The sequence below is a fragment of the Paralichthys olivaceus genome, chromosome 15, assembly GCF_024713975.1.
Source record: "Paralichthys olivaceus isolate ysfri-2021 chromosome 15, ASM2471397v2, whole genome shotgun sequence".
Lineage (NCBI taxonomy): Eukaryota > Metazoa > Chordata > Actinopteri > Pleuronectiformes > Paralichthyidae > Paralichthys > Paralichthys olivaceus.
The window spans coordinates 9363616-9385710 of NC_091107.1; the positions used below are offsets into that span (position 1 = coordinate 9363616).

At 41.0% G+C, this 22095-nt stretch overlaps 2 protein-coding genes across 18 annotated transcripts in view; one reads left to right on the forward strand and one right to left on the reverse strand.

Annotated features, from left to right (window-relative positions):
* The first annotated feature begins 1875 nt into the window (after window positions 1–1875).
* Window positions 1876–6972, forward strand: skp1 (S-phase kinase-associated protein 1). The gene is made up of 6 exons (XM_020097203.2): window positions 1876–2054; window positions 2692–2791; window positions 2908–2981; window positions 3868–4011; window positions 5325–5465; window positions 6244–6972. Exons 2-6 carry the CDS (start codon window positions 2695–2697, stop codon window positions 6277–6279), a joined length of 492 nt encoding a protein of 163 aa, XP_019952762.1. The 5' UTR covers window positions 1876–2054; window positions 2692–2694; the 3' UTR covers window positions 6280–6972.
* A 77-nt stretch (window positions 6973–7049) lies between these two features.
* Window positions 7050–22095, reverse strand: part of tcf7 (transcription factor 7) — a 61293-nt gene continuing 46247 nt past the window's right edge. For 2 of the 17 annotated variants that reach the window (XM_069510015.1, XM_069510024.1), the window contains 7 exons: window positions 19451–19540; window positions 17957–18076; window positions 17443–17605; window positions 16797–16904; window positions 16161–16208; window positions 13319–13367; window positions 7050–9259 (listed from right to left, as the gene is read on the reverse strand). In XM_069510015.1, coding sequence (XP_069366116.1) covers window positions 9192–9259; window positions 13319–13367; window positions 16161–16208; window positions 16797–16904; window positions 17443–17605; window positions 17957–18076; window positions 19451–19540 — 646 coding nt within the window. In that variant the 3' untranslated portion in view covers window positions 7050–9191. Of the gene's footprint in view, window positions 9284–10959; window positions 11318–12012; window positions 12086–13318; window positions 13368–16160; window positions 16209–16796; window positions 16905–17442; window positions 17606–17956; window positions 18077–19450; window positions 19541–22095 lie in introns of those variants that run through there. The other 15 variants (XM_069510018.1, XM_069510025.1, XM_069510014.1 and 12 more) reach the window with 14 other exon arrangements.

Consider the following 22095-nt stretch of genomic DNA (forward strand, 5'->3'; position numbering starts at 1 on the left):
CGGGTTGGGGTGAAAACACAACATTTCAGCAGACTCGATAAACTGTGAGATTATAAAACATGTCTGAGAGCTGGGCTTTAGTCGATGTCCAGTTCGTGCAGTGGTGTTGTGTCGGGGCCTGGCTGCAGGGGGTCCCACTGCCCAACATTTTTTATTTATTTTTTGGGGGGGGCACTGTTGACCCCCACCACAGCTGACATCATGTTTCATCATGCACCCAATAAACCAATCAGGGTTCTGACACTCATACGTGGCTCAAATTATTAATGTGAACAAACAGAACAGGATGAATTCCCTCCTGTCCATTCGTGTGTTTGTGAGCAACATCACACAGTAAAAACTCTCCATGAAACTTTTAGATCCAAATTAAATTACATTTAGGGGCAGATCCAGAGCAGGTGGCTGATCCGGAGATTCATCTTTTCACTTTCTTAAACATTGTGAGATAGGAGGTTATTCAACATTTTCTCTCTTTTCTCAGAAAATAATTTGTGTATCTTAATGACAAAAATCAGGCACATTCAGACTGATATGTGAAATGTGGTGCAGCTTGTATGAATTTAAGGAGATTGTTTAGCCCTGGCAGAGGTGTGCTCTCTATTCAGTGCCACTCTATGTTTTTTTTTTTTTTTTTAACACAGTTTGAGGAGTGATTTGTTAATCCTGGATGAAGTTATCTTTAACTCACCCTTTCATAATAATGGCTGAGTGCAGTTACATGGTAGCAGTGTTGGTACACCTCGATTCATAGACATAATAAGGGCCTTAGCATTGAATGGTGCATTTCATTTTTTGCCATGTCCACACCTCATTTTTGAAGAACTATTCTGATCACCTTTAAATGTTGTCAGTCTAATCTCAAGACTTTGACAAGGATTAATGCAAAGATTAATAGTTTTCAGCTTATAAAAAGTAGAGTAACACAGGTATGAAGGAAGGGGACTTTATTTCATTGCTCTTGCGTCTTTGTATTTGAGAGACAATGGTTTGTCAACTGTCAACAAACTCAAACTTGTGTACAGTTGCCATGGGAAGAAAACATGTAGATGAATCTGTGTTTTGTATACATCATGACCATGTATCTCCCAATGGCAGTCTGTCAGAGCCTTCCCAATGTTTGCTTTCTATTTGTTTGCGATTTAAATAAAATTTTAATAATGTTTTAGCTTTCTTCTAGTGGCTAAAACTAGTTTTGGTTTTGGTCAGTAGAGGGCAGACTCCTCAAACAAAAAGTTCCGTAAAAAAATCAATACAATGAATCACAGGAATTCAATAGAGGTACTTTTATTATCACCTTTGCTCGTGGAAAGAGTGTTTGACATTGTGTTGCAGGTATTTGTACTTCGGTAAAAAGCCATTTGTCTTGTTTCTTCTCGATTGTGCTGCACTTTGGTCAATTGCAGTTGTTTTTAACTTAACTTTTACATTGTGTTATAGGTACTTTTACTCAAGTAAATTCATGGATGAGACACTTCTACTTGGAATTGAGTATTTTGCTCAGTTTTATTAACATTCAGGCATTTTCATTTCAGTTGAGTGTATGTTATTTATTTTGTTATGCTCATACACTATCTTCTTCTACAGTCAATTGCAGTTGTGTTTTTTTCAAATAAACAGTTGGATCACCACTGCTCAAATGCAAAGTGAACTGTAATTCACAGCAGACTACATGACAGATTTAAGAATAGTCCATTGAAATAAACCAATACTACCACAAGGTCAACAACAACACATAAACAAATGAATCCCCATTGATATACTGCATCTTGTGATAAACACCTCCCGTTGTCACATTTAAAAGTTATATTGAATTCTGACTATAATGAATAAAAACACTAACAGGTTTAAAAAGCTCTGATGAGAAGTGGGTCGCACAAACAGGAAAAGCAGGCTCCATGCAGCCGGCCCTCTTTTCTCCCGACAGCCTCCGGGCGGCAGCAGCAGCCTCAGCTCGTCAGGTTGATCCAGAGACTTTCAGCCGCCGCTCGATACCTCTGCGTGTGTCAGGCCCCGCTACCGAGTTCCTCCTCCGGATACGACTTTAAACGCTCACGGTACGTGGCCCCGAACCTCAACGCGTCCTGTTCACTTGTGTTGACCGACATTATGGTTTTTTCTTTACGTTTTATTTGACGATTCGTCGCTGCGAGGCCTCACTGACGCTGCGGTAGCAGGGCGCTATCGTAGGAAGCTACCATTGTGCGTGGTAATGCTAGCAGCCCGGTTAGCTCAGCGTTGAAATAACATGAACGGATTGTTTTGTTTCTTGAAAACGCACATGACGGATGTTTTAGCTTGTAGCTTGTGTATCAGTGATAATAGAGTATAATTATTGTCACGAATGATAGTTAAAATACAGCTAGCTACATGGTTAGCATTAGCCAGTATATGAGTCTTTAGTTAGCTTGGTGGAAACATTAGCGCTTTTACATGAACCACTTGTACCTTGGGTTTGCTAATAACATCCGCATAGCTAACTTTAAAATACATTAACATTAAACTAGTGTGTTATAACTACTGCAGCTACCTAATTCACAATGTTCCCAACCATTTATCAACAATCGGTATTAGCTAGCCACAGCGTTAGCACTAACCGCACGTATAATTGGTATGATCTCTTAATGTGTGTTTTATTTTGACATCCCTGATGTATTGACCTTGTGTGTTAAATATTGTTGCTGTGCTCTGCAGATAATGCCCACAATAAAACTACAGAGCTCCGATGGGGAAATCTTCGAGGTGGACGTTGAGATAGCCAAGCAGTCTGTCACCATCAAGACCATGTTAGAAGGTACAACTTTCAAACCACCACAAACTTAAAACACAAAGTCTGTTTTGTGTTTTACATTTGCATCATTTGGTCTATGTAGTGCAGACTGATGTAGGCCATTGTTTGATTCTTGACAGATTTGGGAATGGATGATGAGGGAGATGATGACCCAGTTCCTCTCCCTAATGTGAACGCTGCCATCCTGAAGAAGGTACACACGCACACACACACACACACACACACACACACACACACACACACACACAGGAACAAGAGTTGAATAACAGATTTATCTCCAAAAGAGAACTTTAGTTTTGTTGAGTTACTGTATGTAAGATTTATATAAGTTTCTTTTTGAAATCGTTTGTTGCTGATAATTACACTATGGTTTACATTCATGGATGTTAAATTTAGATTAAGAAACTTAATCTATGATTACCCAGTAGTAGTTGGGTTGCTCTTCTGCTCCAGTGTTAGTGATTGATACGAGTGTTTTTAATCTGTTTGTGTCTTAAATCAAAGAGATGCTGCGTTAAGTAACAACAATCTATAAACACACTTTGAAATGAGTGTATATGTACAATACCCTCTGTATACCACGTGTTAGTATTTTTTTTGTTTTGTTGAAGCTGCTTTTTGGGACTTACTTTGAACAGTAATATTTCAGAGCCTATAGTTTGTGGTGCTGATTAATTGTGATGTGTTATCTTTACAGTATTTTACATTATTTCTATTATTCTGCAATTATTGATTATAAATGTGTTGGACCAAAATATCACAAACACATCCCAACAAATACTGAACGTTAGATCCTTCTTAAAGGCAGAATTCATTGTAAGTTGTATAAATATCATTTTCATTTAAACTTGCCGGAACTAATAAATTGGCAAAAAGTGGTTTGGCTTATTTTTTTATCTGTTATTTTTTTTCTCTCGCTAAGTTGTAACTGTAAGATAACACAGTTCTGTAGACCAAAATAATAAAGCTAGTGCAACAAGGAGCGGTTTAGTGTGTATTTGGATGTTTTAAATGCAGAGTTGCAGAATTCCATGCACATTTGGTTGCTTAAATCGAAGTTGTGTGTGTTCGTCTTCCAGGTGATTCAGTGGTGCACCCATCACAAAGATGACCCTCCTCCCCCCGAGGACGACGAGAACAAGGAGAAGAGGACAGATGACATTCCTGTGTGGGACCAGGAGTTCCTCAAAGTCGACCAAGGCACCTTGTTTGAACTCATCCTGGTAAATACAGTTTACATTACATGTGTGTGCTTATCTTGTATGACCTCTCTCCTCTGGTCTGTTAAGTAGTTTTCATTCACTACCATGGCGGAGAACTGAGCTTGCATTTTATTAACGGTTCTAAAATGACTGTAGCTGGAAGATGGCTTGTTTGGCTGTGGTAAAGGCAAGGATTTTAAAATATAGTATTAAGTCGAAAAACAACAGGGAGTAATCTAGCAAGTGGAAGATCCACAGAAAGAAAGTGATAGTGAACTGGACACAACATTTGAAAGGTAACCTAAGCAGAGATTGGGAAATAGGTGGTAGAGCTGTGGTCTTCCAGGAAGTGAAACACAAGTCGAAGTGTCCTTCATTTGAGTTGACTTTATCCGCCCACCCCCGCCCCAGGCTGTTTGAATGTGTTTACATGCTCACAGACAGATGATGCTGAAGAGGCGAAGGTCTTACAGTAGTTCACCAGCTGCTCCTGTGACATATGAAAATGAAAGCACAGCTTTGATTATGGCTGGGGAATTAACTGAACATGTATCGAAACCGGCATTTATAACTTCTAATGACCCAATTTAGCTTATTTCACTTAATACTTTCCCCAAGTCAAGCATTCAGGAACTGTCAGGTTTACACTACGTTCCATGCCATATCACCCTGCTGCATGTCCTCACTCCTATGCGGACCTGCTGTGAAAAATATCTATCGTTGGATGTGTTTACTGGAGTGGAGTCGCAAGAGGGGGCCCAAAGATTGCAGTCCTGGTTACTGCAGCAACACTTGTAGTTACTGGTGGTAGCAGCAAATATGGTTTAATACTACAGGTCCCAGAATTCTGAAGGCAACTGTCAGGCAATAAATGATCTTTTTCCATCGTACTGTGATCAACCATGATTTTAAGCAACACACAGCATGAGTCTGCGTAGAGCATGACACAATCAAAGGAGTTGGTTACCTTGAGATGTTGGGCTGCAGCCCATCGCCTGCTGCTCCTCATCTAACTCACTGTGGCTGCTCCTAGTTGTTCCTGTACTCTCTGTACATTTTCAAAACGATCCACTGGATTCGAAGGATTGACCGTAAATCTCTCTGACAAGTTGCATTTCCTGTGACTATTTCATAAAATAATTTGCCACATATTTAATCAAATAAAGGATTTTAATGTGAAGCCACAGAAGTAGGAAAAGTTCAGTTTGCTTTAGCAGTTATTTAATATACAGATAATCTGATTTATTATTACATTAGTATCAACTTGATACAAGAAGTTTATCCCTGCTGTCGCAGTCACCCTCCTTTATCTCGCTGTTGTCTTTTCTGTTTAGGCCGCCAACTATTTGGACATTAAAGGTCTGTTAGATGTCACCTGCAAGACAGTGGCCAACATGATTAAAGGCAAAACCCCAGAGGAGATCAGGAAGACTTTCAACATCAAAAACGACTTCACAGAGGAGGAGGAGGCTCAGGTACGTATTCCATTCATCACCTGTCAGTCAGAAAATATATACAAATGTGTCTTATATAAAATGCTAGTTAAAGTTTTACAACACCTACATTTTTCAAAATGTACATACTGTAATGTCTCTGCACTCTGAAATTAAAGCATAGAAGAACAATCGATAAAGAAGACACTGTTGTTCCCAGAAATAGGCTGCACTCTTAGTGGGTTTCGCTTTCATAGTGTATGAAAATCCTAAAGTTAAAGTCTTGAGACTGAGGTTTTCCATAATTTCAGCCACTTCCTTTTGTTTCTAAGGTTTTGGGTCATTGTCTTTCTGAGACACGAACTTCTGACTGAACTATTTGTCTTTTGTTTCTTACCTATTTCCCACAATTCTAAAATCATTATACAGCACCTCCTGCAGTACAGTATTGTCCTCTGATTGTATCACATGGTGTAGTGACACAGTTTGTCCAAACACTGCCCAGAGTTTAAGTCTTAACATAAGTGAGGACACCTGTGGGACATGTTCCCTTTAGTTTTGAAGGCTTCATTCACTTCCACAGCTGCAGTAAGTAGGAAGTAAGATGACCAGTTTCTTAATTCCTGAAAAGGTTCTGTATTCTATGAAACCTACATTAGTTTTCATGACTAATACTGACTAAACCTTTTATCTAAAACTTTTGATCTGTACTGTGAATCATGTTGGAACGACACTGAATATGAAAACATGCTTGACTAAGAGCTTTTACTGTTGACCCTTCTTACAGTGTTTGAACCTGTGTCCCTCCTCTCGTCCTCAGGTACGCAAAGAGAACCAGTGGTGTGAAGAGAAGTAAAGGAGGAAGATCCTGCCAACACTACCACACTGAAAAGGATTGTCTCTGCTAATTGGTTGCACTGGCGTTGTTCATACTTGTTAATATTTACATTTAGTATATTTAAAGCCACATGACCCCTCTGCCGCCCCTCTATTTCTGTATACCAATAGCATGACCATTTAACTTGCTTGTGTGGTGTTATTAATTTAAGTAAAGAAGCTCTTTCTGATTCCCACACTCTCCTGTTGTGTATTCTCATAAAGTGAACGTTCCTGGGTTCATGGCTTTGTACCCCTAAAGTTTAGACAGCAGTCCTTTCATACTCCTCCTGTCATTAATTGCTATGATCGTCTTTTTTACTGGACATGTTTGTTTTCTTTTAGGTTAATTGATTAAATAAAATGGCTTTTTTTGACAATGGAAAGTAAAGGGTGAATATTATTTTGCCCTGTAAAGGCATTTGTTCTGTGAAACCGTGTTAAGAGCTGTTAAGGAGACGTGAGGTTTGAGGTAGAAAGGTTTTTTTTTTTCTTTTCTCCTTTTTGCATAATGTCCGTTGGACTTGAAGTACTTGTGTGTTGTCACACAGTGTTGGGGTAAATCATTCCTGATTCATGTTGTATTGAATAGGAAACTGCTCAGATAAGCTCTGATGCTGGCTTTTGGGGTGGTCAAAGATATACTGAAGGAGTAAATAAACCATGAAAAGGCTGGTGTCTGTCATCTTTGTGTTGAAGGAACCAGGTCACGTTTCTTATTACTTTAATAACAAGAGACGGAGGACAAGATATTCAAAACACTTTTAATACATCAAACAAAAAAACAAGTAATACATCAGAGGCGTTGGAGGCATAAAAAATACAAAAGACATGTTTGAGGCGTTCCTGCTGAGTCCTCCAGCTATTTCTAGCACAAAGCTCTCCCTCTGCTGGAGGAAGACTATTTGCTGTACAGGAGCTCAGCCTGCAGTTTGTCCGCTGAGAGCTGAGCTGAGTAAGAAGCTGCAAATTAAAGCCTTTTAGTCGAAACGTCGTCTTGTAACGTTAAAGTTTGGAACATGCACAGATGGAGAACATGGAGATACCTGAACGCTGCTGCAGTAACACGGCCCAAAAGTAAAATTCTGCACAAGAGGACAAACACAAATGTATTGCTTTAAGAAATGGTGGCAACTAAAATGTTTTTTTTTTTCAGTTTGACTTTTTTTTCTTTTTCTTACATAAAAACATATAAAAGTTTAATTATAATAGGGAATTCCAACATTTAAAAAACTTTACAACACAATGCAATATAATAGTACCCATTTGGTCTCAGATCAGTTTATGGAGCTGCAAAACGTTCAAGAAAACTTTCTTTGAGGGTTTCCCCACCAGCATCAAAATATATGACCTTTAAAAAGTTTTATACAAAAATACCCACAAATGAGGAGAAAACAATAGAAATGTATGTTGAAAAAAGCAAAAGCCTGAAAGTGCCTAAATGTGAAGAGGGATTTCTCTGATCCTGTTTTCTTTGTGTCAAAATGGCAGCTGTAATAAAAGTGGACCTGTCCCTGTTCAGAGCTGAGGTTCTGCTGGTGAGGCCGACAGCTGGTTGGCCTCTCTTCCCCTCTCCTTGAGGTTTGTTCTCTTACTGGTGGATGATGGGTAATGAAAGTAATGTGGAGGAAATGTATGTAACAACACTAAGTCTCCTGCAACAAGTCTGGTGTTTCTAGATCTGTGGTACATTTGATTAAGAGCTCATATGCAAAACACTTGTTATGATTGTCATGGAGGTCAGAGCTCAGCTTCATCTGCAGAACAAATATCTGTTTTTAGGAAGATGATTTCTCAGAGCTAATCTCCAGGTAAAGCTAATCACGTCACCAGCAGATGGAGCCAGAGAACCTTTAGTTTGAGGCTCCAGATGAATTCGGCCTTCAGCACTGCCACTGTACAACTGGAGCTTGTTCTCGAGCAGGGACCTGTTCTACAAAGAATGTCTGAGGTTCTGATGTTTTTTAATCTTAATTGGCCTCTTCTAGTTATAAATACTAACACTGTGATGAAAAACAAGTGCAGGCTGGTAACAGTTTACCTCCTGCAGTGACATTTCATTGGTTTCGACTCAAACTGGGGCTCCGAGATCATTTCTGTCAGGAAATGATCTCTCCAGAGTGAGGCCAGAGGAACAAAGTTAGAGAACCACTGGTTTAAACCATGCGTTCCATTTCCCAGAGACGTGATGAACCACATATCTGTTCACACGATGTGTGTTATTACATGATGTTTCCAGTCTCTGAGGCTGACGAGGATTTCCTGAATGCTTGATTAAAGAACTGATCATGCGAAGGAGGCTTTGAGACAGACTAAGCCTTGTTGACCTGTTAACGAAGGACTTGGCTTGGAAACGCAGACTTTGGGGGAAACCAGCATTTGAACTGAGACAGGTCTGTAAATGTGGGACAGTCCTGCAGGACAGATGATGGTGGACCCATCATCCTGTCAACCACAGTCGCTGCTTCTTTAGTCATCTGACAAGAAGTATGGATGAATGTGAGGATGAAGGCAGGTGATCTTTGAGCAGCGACAGAAGCTGAGGTGAACATAGGTCAGGGATGTGAGCGGACAGGAGTGATCACTGAGTCTCTGTTAGCACTTTGAGAGAAAGTCCCGCGGCTTTGGCGGCGGACAGCGCCGTCGTTGAGCCGTGCACCTGCTTGCCGGACAGTTCCATGTGTGTGTGTTTGGCTGCAGGCTGCCTGGGGCTGCCATGCTTGCCGGCCGCCTGTTCCGGGGACAAGTGTGAGTGCGTGTGCGGAGACAAGGGGAGGCGCGTTGATGGGGAAGCGGGCGTTGGGGAGCAGCCTGGGGAGGCAGGGTGCTGACGCTGGTGCTGGTAGAGCGGGTGTTGGGATGGGGACGAGGAGGGGGGAGAGTCTATGGCACTTAAATCTGAAGAAGTTGGGCTGGGGCAGCCTCCTCCTTGAAGGTAGCGAATGCACTTCTTTTTCCTCCTAGGAACAGTCAGAGAGAGTTATCTGTGAATAAAGTGTGGATGGTAAACGTCAGCAGGCGTCAGTGGAGATGCTTCACTCACCATGAGGTCAATGAACAGGGAGACAAACTGTATGATCACAACGGACAACACACAAGTATTAGTGTTGGTGCACATACAGAGAAGTATTAGGGTCAGGCGTGAGGACACAAATCAGAAAGGGAGGATTTATTTTTCTATTTTACATTTCAGACAAGAATAAAGTCAGAATTTCTAGAATAAATTTGAATTTCTTGATTAAAGTCAAAAGTTTAAGAACATATTAAACCTCAACAAAATTCTTTCTCCTGTCGCACATAAACACAGTGTGGTAATCAGTAGGACTATGAAGAGATTTTGCCAAACACTGTTATGAAGGAGATGCCACAAGCTTGGAAGTATGAAATACTGGCAGCTCGCAGTCATTTACTTTGACTTTATTCTTGACATTTTCATGTTACTCTTGTAATTACGACTTTATCTAATCTTCCTTTTATTCAGTTCTAATCATTCGTTGTTTCAGCTTTATTCTCAAAGTGAAGATAGGAAAAACAAATCTTTTCTTTTTTATTTTGCCTGACCCTCATACTCTTCTGTAATCTATGGAAGTCTGTCTATGAATGAACATTTCCAAAACCACATAAACGCATTTTGAGAAATTTCCTAAATTTTATATGTAGTTAAACGAGAACCCAGTCTGCTGCTATACTAAATCAGAGCACTTAGAAGTTACTTTCTGTCATAGGTTAAAAAAAATATATATATAAATACATTTTTTGAAATGTTCAAATATTTCTTTAACTTTTAGAACATTGGTAATCAAGTATGAACAAAAAGGCAAACATAAGTACTTTCTAAAAGGTTTAATTATTCCACTCAAAATATCAGTTTTCAGTTGATTAATGCTAATATTTCTGTATATTGATGCTTATTTTGTTAATTGAGAGTAGGGAATATCACTCAGCTGTTTAATTACTATAGCAAATACATTGTAAGTGTTATATTTTTATTTAGTACTATCAATATCAAATAATCAACTGCTTAAAATCACCGGTCTCATGGAGTCGACACAGTGACCTTAAGCATTGTAAACGCCACAACATACTATTCCTCACATGTTCCCTCTCGTCCATATTGCATCTGTGTAATATGCAAACGGCAATGACGTGCTGTGCTCGCTGAGGTGTGGCACTCGTCTAACACTGAGCATCATCAAAGCACTGAACAGGATCCCATGATCATTACCAGAATATGATATGAGTCACCAGGTTAAACCGCGAGGGGGGGCGCTGCATGGGCCGTATTTAGAGAGAGACACACGGAGGGAGAGAGGGAGGAAGGGTGCAGCAGAAAGTGATTTCTAAATGTTAGAGTTCACCATCAAACAGAGCCTGTTACCACATCGCATGAATGGAGAAAGTTGAAAGCAGATGGGCATGAGAACGATGTCAAAATGCAAAGCTGCAGGGAGCGTTTGTGTGTGTGTGTGTGTGTGTGTGTGTGTGTGTGTGTGTGTGTGTGTGTGTGTGTGTATGTGCTGGGCTGTGGTGATAAGGATTTGCTCTAACCACATTCACTCCCCTTTGTTCTCTCAAAACGAAAGATACGCATATGAATGCACACTCACACACACAAATTTCCATGATGTGATGGTGGGGAAGACGATGGGGTTGCTACACTGCTGTTGTGGTAAAAAGGCTTTTTTTTTTCTATAGAACCACACGAATTCCTGAATCCTGCAGAGAAGCTGTCGCCTGTTGTCTACTGTAAATCCTGTATGGCACATTATGAAAACAAACATATAAAGGACAAATAGATCTATCTATCCATCCATCCATCCATCCATCCATCCTGCTGTGACTAAAACAGAGCAGTTAGATGCTGAAACAAGCTTTTCCTCACAGGTTGCAAATTAGCAATACTTGCTGTTGATGATCCACAGGATGCAACTCCACAGGTTTTATGCTCCGTGATCGTAATGGCTTCAAGTCAAGTGGTTCTAAACTTGCCCTGGTTTCATACAGTGTTGATTTCAGCTCTGTAACAAAATAAAAACACCTCGGACATGTACTTTGGAGAGTTTTTGAGAGCCAGGTCAACTCTGCATCACTTTTTCTGGCAACTTTGTTATTGAGTGGCATTCCCCTTAAACCACATTGTCTTTTACTCTATGATGCACTAGATGGTAAAACAGTGCCGCAGAATCCAAACCAACTCTGACGAGACAAGTTTGGAGTTTTTGGAAACAACAAAATAAATCTGAGCCAAATGTGGTTTTGTTTTTCACCCGTGATGCCTTGCTTAAAATCGAACGGTGATATTCAACTCACAATCCGTTGATCTGTCTAAACATGCATGACATTACAACATAACACTAAATATTTGAGGAGACTAACATGTTAGTCAAAGACAGCCATGCAGAGCTCAGACTGGGTTTTCAGGAGGAGCTTTGTAACTTAATTCAGTGAGTAATCTACGACTAAACGAACTGTAACAGTGGCTACAGGGTACTAAAAGCTTTTAAACAACAATTAATCAATGTACATCTGTATCATTCCCACTAAAAATATAACTCACAATACATCTGCTTTAATAACTAAGACGGCATCGGACAGAAATGATTGCACTGATGAAGGTGAAAAGATAGACAGAAGACAAGATGAGGTGTTAGTCGGACAGCCACAGTGCGATGCTGTGAAATGGGGGGTGGGCGTGGATGTTTTTGGTACACACCTGCAGGGACCGCACCAGTCCGTTTGTTGGTTGAGGCCGAAGCGAGCTCTGCATTTCTTAGGAGAGCCCGGGTCTGAGCACAACACACAGCATGCACAAAACAAGAAGAGTGGACAGGAGCAGAGGAAGAAGAAGTTAGAGAAGAAGGAGGAAAAGAAAGACAGGAGCGCTCGTCAGTGCAGAGGAAGGCAGTGAGAGTCAGCGTGTTCAGAGAGAGCCATTGAACTGTTAGTAGCTGTTACAGCAAAACATCAACAACCATCGGAATACCCGCCCGACACAGACGGCATCATTGAGACAGGCAGAGAGACACAGACGGAGGTCACCCCCCCCCTCGAAATCCGGATTCATATGTCTCAGTCTGAGGCTGGAGTTCGGCCTGATGCTGCATTTGTTTAGGCTGCTGCACATTCACAGTCATTAGTTCTCTATCGGAGCACAGTGTTAGTTGGAGCACTCACATCACACTTCATTCTGCTACATCATCAGTGGCCCGCCCATCAGCTGATTGGCTACCAGCTGACTACTGAGAACGACCAACATCAACATTTTCTACCAAGCTCCTGAAACCCCAGCGTCATTCCTCATTTAAGATTTGGATCATTTCCCCTGCAGGATTACTCGAGGGATGGGACATGACTGCAGGATCTGGATCAATATTTTTTTCACTTTCTTTCATTGCGTTTTTCAACATTTGTTTGTTTAATTTGGTGCAGATTAAAAAAAACACCTCGATCTAGTGAATTTAAATGTGGTTTCATAAGGGGACTTTTCGGCCTTGGTTGAGGTGTGAACTCAGAAGTGCCATTTTAGTTCGTCTCTGGAACTTTCTCACTTTGGATACTTCCTGCGGGTACTATTTACGGCTACACTGTTAGCATGAACACTCATATGCAGCACGTGTATGCAGAAGAATTCAATAAGTGTGTCTTCATCCCCTCACAATATGTGTGCGAGTATTTTTGATTGATTTAAAACAAAAAATGGTCGAAAAACTGCTGTGATGTCCGACTGACATTTCAGCATCAAACTTAAACCAGGGGAGGATGAACTTTGTGCACTGGTGATTAAAAATGTTTGTAATCCAGGTTAAGTGGAAAGCAGAGTGGGTGGGTGGTTTGACGTTAGAGACACATCCTGCCCTAAAGTCTCAGAGAACATTGCTCTGCAGCAGAGCGCCAACGCACGTTCAAACTCAACTCAATTCTCCAGCCGGCTGCAGAGTTGACACTAGTTATTTTGTTTTCTATAAGGAGTCACGGTATCTGAAAGGATTAGATGAGAGGTTTTGGTTCTGGGTGTTTACCTGTGTTGGGGTCCTGCTGCTTCTCCCTTTTTCTCCTCTTCTTCTTGCCCTATTGGAAAAAAGAAAAAAAGAAAATTCCACATGAATTTCCACATTGAAATGACTGACTTGTTTTCATAAATTCACCATCAGGACAAGAATCATTAACAGATATGGCTGATGAATCCAGTTCCTCTGGTTTGTACACAGGGTTAGATAAATCAGCCAGTTCTTTATAGATGGTGGGATTGTGCAGCTGTTCTCTCTTTTCCTATAAATCAAATTTTCTGGTTTGAACTTATGTATTTTTATATGATTTCCCCCGAGCTTTAGGTGTTTTTATATTACTCTAAATGAAATCTTCCTTTTAGAGTGATGCTAAAAATGTCTGATCGGGATAACGCCTGCTCCTAAACAAAAATCTGCACTGCATTAAAAGCTTAAGGCTTCTTTTGTGACATGTAAATCTACAAGATCAGAGCAGAAAACAAGCAACCAAAGAGCCAGAAACAAACTAAAGAAAATACTTTGAATTACTAATGCAACAGTCAACACAATCCATGCAATAACCTGTGATCCGAGGCACTTGAAGTTTTAATAGTTTCTGCATCAACCCAAAAATCTTTGCTTTGCTGTAACTGTTGTGATAAACATCATTGTTCACACAGATACAGTGAAGGTGAAGCGAGGCCTCGTGTTTGGGTGAGATGAAGGATGTGGGTACACAAATCTGCTGCCTCTGCGTCAGTGTCTGCTCTCCTCAACGTTGTGACTATGTGGTTACAACAACTCCTCCTGCATCTGCACCTCTGTGTCTGTGGGCATATGTGTATATGTTTGTGTATCTCTCTGTGTGTATATATACTATATGTGGGTTTTTGTCGAGTCGGAGGAGAGACTCTCCACAGCTGCGGGATGGTGTGTGGAACTTTGCTTCCTGTTTTGCACGTGGGTCCAGTTATTGTTGTTTTCTTAAGCTCAGAGATGGAGAGTGAGGAGGTTTCATCAAATACAACAGAGAATATTTGAAGCACAAACTATAGAGGATATGAATAATGATATATATGTATATGTCATCATCACACAGCATGTACATATGTTCCTGGCAGATATTGCTGTTCTGTGCCTGAGTATTTTGAAAGAGGCGGTGAAAAGTTCACTTTGGCTGCTGCTGAACCATTGCATAGTTTTCATTATCATCAGAAAAAAAACATTAAACATGCAGAATAAACTTTCCCAATGCCCCTATAGTTAAGAACAGAATAAGAAAACACTTCCCAGTAAGTCACCAATGTTGTTTAGATATTCAACATTTGCCATTAAGAACAAAGCAAACAGACTCCACAGGGTTATCGCTGTGCTCAAAGCTTCATGCATGCAGCAGCAGCTCCTCCACCAATAATCACTTATTATTATTAATAATAATAATAATATACTAAATATACTTTACTAAAGATCTGGTTTATAAGAGTTTATAAATCACAATGTTTGAAGAGGGGCCTCAGAATTAACTCTACACAGACAGGGTCAGAGCTTTTATTTTGAAAAATAAACGCAAAATGCCATTTCGCTGCTGTCTGAGCTACATGATAAAAATTAGACGAGGAAAAAATATAATTATATAAAATAATGAAGAATGTTCAGACCTGGTGTTAACATCTGTCCTGAGAGATCCGATCACTAGTGGTCAGTGCTAAGTTCATCTGCTGGCTTTTTGTCCTGAATGTGTTTCCCTTGAACTCTTGTGATCAGTCACTTCCCTGTTCTGTATGCAAATGTACACGTACAAAATTATGATCCATGACGACCAAATTAAGTTTTTTTTTAGCCACCGGGAGTTTACAGATGTGTCCCATGTCACTGTGTTAGTGTGTGTGTGTGTGTGTGTGTCAGTGCAAGCAAGAGAATGAAAAAAAAGAAATCATGTGTTGATATTGTGTCCACAACAAATCAGCATATGGTCACAGAGAAGCGTAAACATATTTGCGATCAGAGGATGTTATCTGAGTGGGAGTCCTTCAATGTGGCTCAGGATGCGAGTCTGAGGGATCGGATCTCAAGACACATCGAGGATACATCTGGGTGTGCTCAGACCTGCGCTGACCACATGTGATCGAATCACTCAGGATGGATGTTGACACCAGGTCTGAATGGAGCCAGCATCCATGTTTGTTCACAGCCTACAGCAGAGTGTAAGTGCAGCTTGTGTGTCATGCCTGTGTATGTCGAGCTCAGCCACAGAGAGATAAGTGCAACAGAGAAAAGCGTAAACAGGTTTCCACTGCAGAGATTAAATGTGGCTAATAAACCTGTGTTAGCATCAAAGCTTTTCATTCACCTGAGTATGACACATTACCTTCATCACTTCATAACGTTTTTATTACAAGATTTACATTTTTAGAAAAACAAATGACTACTGAGTCACGACTGAGTGCTGTGACAATAGGTTGTGTGATATGTCATTGTTTAGCTATAACTGATAGAAGGTGCTGCCTTTTAAAAGCCCACATTAATAAAAATAAATGAAAAACCACAGCAGCGAGGCAGTAAGGCCAGCCATGCAGCCCTGTTCTCTGTTAGTGGAGCAAAACGGGTTGATTTATACCTCTGTGTGATTCAGCGATCAACAGATAAACCCTTTAGTAATCATAACCAGCGTGCACGTGTCCCTAGCTAACCAATCACACTTCATGTAGCAGCTGATGTGTTGTGTGTCAGGCTGATGTGTGAGTGTGAGTCGCTGAGACTTTTGGAAGGTGCATGCAATCTTTGCACAGGAGTACCCACAACCCCTTATCATGCAGCCCTTCATTTCTTTTTTTCCACCACAGAGGCATAAATCCACCATAAGATGTGTCCCTACCCAATCAGCTTTACTCTTTTCCCCTGCGACCCCGCTAAGGCCCGCCTCCTGCAAGAGTTCAACAGCAAACTGACAAATGAGAGGCACACAGCAGCCCAGACACAGCACATCCCCCAAAAACATCACACTACAATGCATGCACCACACAGATTGATTTGTATTCTCTGAGAGTTGCTTAATAAATCCATGTGATAAAAGTGCGTTGTTATGTTTAATGTAATTATGAAAGTTGTTGAGGCAGTATGCAACAGGTGAAGTTATTATTTTAACTCTAAGGTAACAACAACAAACCAGAGACTAAAGAAGTTTGTTTCATTAAATGTTTTAAAATGTTTCCTCAAATTCAGGTTTCTGCTTCTGTGAATATCCAGTGTTGTAACTATAGGAACCAAATTACTCTAGATAAGGATCCCATGACAACTTCAGTATAAAATTCATGATTTTTCCACAGTTTTCAAAGTCTGAGTGCCTCCTCAACCTAAAACTTTACATCTTCCTGTTTTTTGTGTGTTTTTTTATGAAAACCATGATTTTGCCTCTGTTGGATTTACACTGACGTAGAATTAACAGTAAATGGAAAGATTAAATGTGGAGGAAGAGGAGAAAAGTGGAGGAGGAAGAAGAGGGAGTCCTTACGTAGTTGTCTCTGGCGGACCAGGTTGGGTAGAGTTGCATGTGGAGTTGTCTCTCTTTCCTCGCCAACTCATAGTACTTTGCTTGTTCCTCCCGGGTCAGTGCGTGCCACTGTACCACACACACACACACACACACACACACACACACACACACACACACACACACACACACACACATAGTATTAACATCTAATATTCGTTATCTACACAGTCAACTAAACTGCACAGTCTCTGGTTGGTTTGATGGATTAACCTTAATAGATTATTAAAAAGTTATCACACTAAAAGAAAGATTATCAAATTATATATAACAGTAACTAGGATTAAAATAGACTGTAGCTGAAATTTGACAAGAAAATGCAAAAAGTAGCAACAAAGATCGTGAACAGGGAGACAAGGCTTTTTCTGCAGATCTACAGTAGGTGTACGATACAGTGTGAGCTGCATCTAAACTAAAACAAATGCAATCACACACATCAGATCTCAGATCCACCAAGTCTGGTTTGAAACAAAATTCACATAACCACAGTCCTCTTATGTTCTTCATGTGTGAAATTACAGACTGACCTGGAAACAGGATTTGTGTGTTTGTGTGTGTGTGTGTGTGTTTGTGTGTGTGTGTGTGTTTGTGTGTGTGCCTTGCTCACCCTCCGCCCCAGAATCTGGTTGATGGCGGCGCTCTCCTTTAACGTGCACTCAGCGATGACCTTTGCCCTCATCTCCTTCATGTAGAGCATGAAGGCGTTCAGCGGTTTCTTGATGACCGGCTTCTTGGGCTCCTTCTCCCGCTTGGGCTCCATGTGCTGCTTCCTGAAAGGGGGAGAGAAAGAAAGAGGGGAGAGGGAGTGAGAATGGGTGAAGTAATTTATGATCAAAGATGGGAAGAAAGTCAAAATCAGTTCTTTTCTCTTTTGATTTGTGATTCTTTGAATATTTTCTTCTGCCTAAACATCATCATCTGGATCAAATGAATATGAGGGGCGTGAATAAATGTGGCATATATTGAGAAAAGAGATGATTCAAGAATAACAAGTATTAAATTGACTGATTGAATCAGGCAGATTAGATAACATGGGCATTTTTACATCTGAAAAACAACATTGTTGAGAGAGAGGAGTGGAAAGAAATGGACCAAAAACAATGAACACAGACGATACTTACACATACATGCCCCTGTCATACTGGTCGTGCTCCTGTTTGCCTGTGGGGGGCACTATGGCTGGGTGGGGGATTCCTGTTGGATGCATGCCTGAGGGGCCCAGCATCAGAGAGTGAGGGAACCTGGTAGAGGTAAAAAAAAAAAAAAAAAAGAGAGAGAAAGGAGGAAGAAGACAGAGAAAAATAAATTTGGTCAGTCGAGAGAACTGTTAAGTTGGGGGGGCAGAGGGGACGGAAGCAGAGCCAGAGTTGTGCGAAGCAAAAAAGCAGGAAAAGCTTCTTGGTTGAACAAGTTGAGAGTAATTTATTTCCACCTGGTGTGAGGAAGGATTTGTAACTTCCATGTTGAACTGCTATTCTGTGGGTTGAACATGAAGGATTCCGTATCCTCTTTATTACATTTATTACAGGCTGAACACCGCGACTACAACAGCCTGATGTTGCACAGCTCAGTAATCTGGTGGCTGTTGATCATGTCGAGTTTTAAATGTGAGATTTGCTTCTTTATTGAGTTGTGACATAAGCATTTGTTGCCCCTAGGGGGCGCCCTAGCCTCACTGACAGAGACCAGGAAAGCGGACGCTCACATCTCGTCTTGTAAAGTCTGTCTTCAGTCAGTGATATCTTTTACATCTTAGATGTCAATAAGTATTTCACCTCCCAAGGATCCAAAGATTTAGACTAAAAGATTTGGGGTGAAATTTACTGTTATTTTTCCCGTTAAGTTTCCCAGATAAAAGCGTCAGTAGATGTTTTATGAGTTTGTTCCAGCAGCTTCAAATGCTGTGGAAATAAGATGAGAAGCAGCAACAAGCATCAGTTTGTTATAAGCTGCATGGAGATCAGACCCAAGCATGTTGTAATTATCCAGTTTCTCTGTTTGGATGCATACATTTTAATTGGCTTCAAGTTTGTTGTAAAAGTCTATCTAGCTTTCAGTCATTGTCCAGAACGCTCCATCTATGGCAGCTACAGGTGTAAAACAAACTGTGTGAAATGTTGGTTAACTCCACACGACTGAGGCCTTGAGTTTGAAGCCCTGCAGACAACATGTGACTACAGAGAACTTTCACAGTGGTTAGTTTATTTTGTAAATTGAGTTGTATTCATAGATCGAGAACATAATCAAATAATGAAGAATATAAGAGAGGCAGCATTAGCAAGGAAAAAGCAGTCCTGATGGGGGTGGAAGAGTGTGTGTTTCTGTGTGTGTGTGTGTGTGTGTGTGCACGTCAGCCTGGTGTATTCTGCAGAAGCGATCAGCTTGGCTTGTTCTGGCGAAACACTGAACTCGTCCTGTTTACAGCGCACTAGCTCTGATAGGACTTTGAAAGCTGACACAGAAGCCGAACACCAGTTTGCCATGGTGAAGGGAAAACTGCTGCTCAGGCAGTTTCTGAATGTGCTGTAAACAGGAGTAGATGCTGCGGAGCGCTGCTTGTATTTTTTCTCTTTTCAATCTCTCTCGGCTCTGGTCCGACCAGCCGGCTACGATACCTGGAGTAGGAGGAGGTGCCGGGGAGGTTGGAGGAGTAGGGTTGCCTGAATCCACAGGGGGTCAGGGCAGGATAGACTGGCTGGCTCTGCCTGCCACATCACAGCAGAGGGGAGAGATGGCAACAGTTGGCGCCTTTTAGCTTTTCAAGAAAAAGTCTGTTGCTCCCTGTAGGGACGTTTAACCCTTTGGATCAATTATATTCAAAAATAATATTCATTTAAACTCAATTTTATTATTTGATTAAGGAAAAATTGAAGTTAAGATGAGTTCAAACGCGCATATATTAATTTTGAAGTGTTTTTTTCCAGTTACATGACTGAAATGAGCAATTTTCCTACATTTATGATTAGTTTCTCAATTTCAATAATCAATATAATCCTGTTTCTCAAGAGAGGCCTCACATTTCTTATCTCTATGTGTTAACAAGATGCATTTATCTTTCACTCTGTTGCACTTTTATTTGCAAATAAATGCTTGGTAAATTAGCTAATTCTTCCATAAAGTGATTCCTCTAATGTTTATTCGATTTTTGTAGCCACTTCTGTGCTGCTGTGACGCTCGCTGATCCCTCATGGGGACCGTGGATCAGCTCTGTTGACAGCTGTGTGTCAATACTGTGAACACACACACTCACACCCCGCGGGGGGTCGAGGGTGGAGATTGGGTGTGAGGAAAGAGCCTTTGATATGTAGAAAACCACACTTCTACCTCCTGAGAGTCAATACGACCATCCCCCTCTTCTTCCTAATGTTTAAATGAATGCACACACATGCAGCCCAATCTACATCTATAATCTTAACCCATCTGCTATCAACATCTTCTTCTTAACTGTATCCTGTCTTTAGCCCCAGGAGGCAGACGTAGAGTAAAGCCCGGTATCAGAGGCCCTCGGCTGGGTGGAGATCCAGAAAACCCTGGGATCAGTTGTCTGAGGTCACACAGCAACACAGGTCAAGTGTTGTTCAGATAAAGAAATGGTTCAACCAGAGCAGCTTTTCTCCTCAGCAGGAAGTTGCACACATGTCAGGTCTCAGCATCCAGAAATCAATCGGTCAATCAGAGTGATGTATCACCGTTCAACAGCCAACAAAGATCACTGTGTTTCAGACTGTTCTGGTGACGCCATGCTCAAACAGAAAAATGCTTCCCAAGCGAAAGGCCTGGCTGCACAGAGGAATGCTGGGAATGTAATGAAAAGTGAAGGAAACTGTCGCGGTGGCCAGCTCCTCATTCATTCTCTTTGTCCCTGAGTTCACTCACAGGTAACGTGACAGCAAAAGGCAAACGGCTTCTGAAATCAAGCTTTTACTCTCGAGGCCTTCACAATCTGATCGGACCTGGCTGCTTCCTTGTTCTTCAGGTTTATTCAAAGGACAAATAGGAACAATTTTACGACTCTGGAGTACAACAGTGATCATAAAATGTTTGAGACGGATTCTGGCTTTACTTTACTCCAGGACAGCACTTAAACTCAATCTCTCCCAAATAAGATATTAGGCACCCAATCTTGAACCTCCCTCGTGCAAAGTCGGCCGCTCGACAGAGAAGGAGGGAGACGTAAGCAAAACAAGATAATTTAGCTACAGAGGCTCAGAAATTGTGTTCTTTGAGTCTCTTATTAAGACACGAGCCAGAATGGTTCAAAACAGCAGCTTTAACTGTACACTCTGCTCATCGGTCCGTCTAATCATGTCTGCAATCCCGTCTCCCTGCACCTTTGTAACAAAATAGGAGAAGAATATCTGCAACCAACATTCAAACACACATGTGGAGTCGTGTTGGTCACCGGGTGAAAGAAAAGGCCATGATTAAATTTGTTAGACAACTACAGAACGTCTGTCACCCAGTGCAACTCTGTGAACACTTTCGAGAAGAGACTGTGTAAAAATGTCTTCTCCCCATATTTAAACAACACAGCATCTCTTTCTCTATGGCCGTTTTCAGAAGGAGATTTTCTGGGTCAGACATGTTCATTACAACAGAAAAATGTACGGCGAGGAGCGTCGCCTTTAGGTAGAAATCATCAACACCAGCGTCTGGCCAACAAAAGCTGTCAATTCTTTCAACTGACTTTCCAAGTTGAGATCTCTGTCACCATCTTCTATGTGTATGACACCTCTTTTACATCCTGAGATATTTGTATATAGTTTTGCCTTCTGTTGTGTGTTAGAAATGTCAACATGCCCACTTGTTCTCGAAATATGAAATTACTCATTTTACTACATGGCCAGCTGGAAAAAGTGAAAAGGGAGAATGTTGGGAGCAAATGACTCTGAAAATGTCTGGAGTTCAGTGGACGTCTGAAAGCAGCATATGACAGTCGGGCCTGAACCTTTGAGTCAAACACTGCTGTATTATTCCCTTCAGCTCTGGTTAAACACTGTATTTAATAGTGCAACACGTTTGTGAGACTCTTACTCCAACCACAGCATGAGAGTCCAGGGGGGACACACACGGAGGTGGTCATGCAGGGACGGAATATGAAACCAGGCTAATCATCAGAACAACGGAAACAACAGTTGACATTTTCCTCATCTTCCTTCGACAAAGACGTGCACAACAAGGGCAGATAATCTGGGTTAAAGGAGATTAGCTGTTAATAATACTTATGAAAATCCACAGTGAAGTGTTCTCGTCTGAAAAA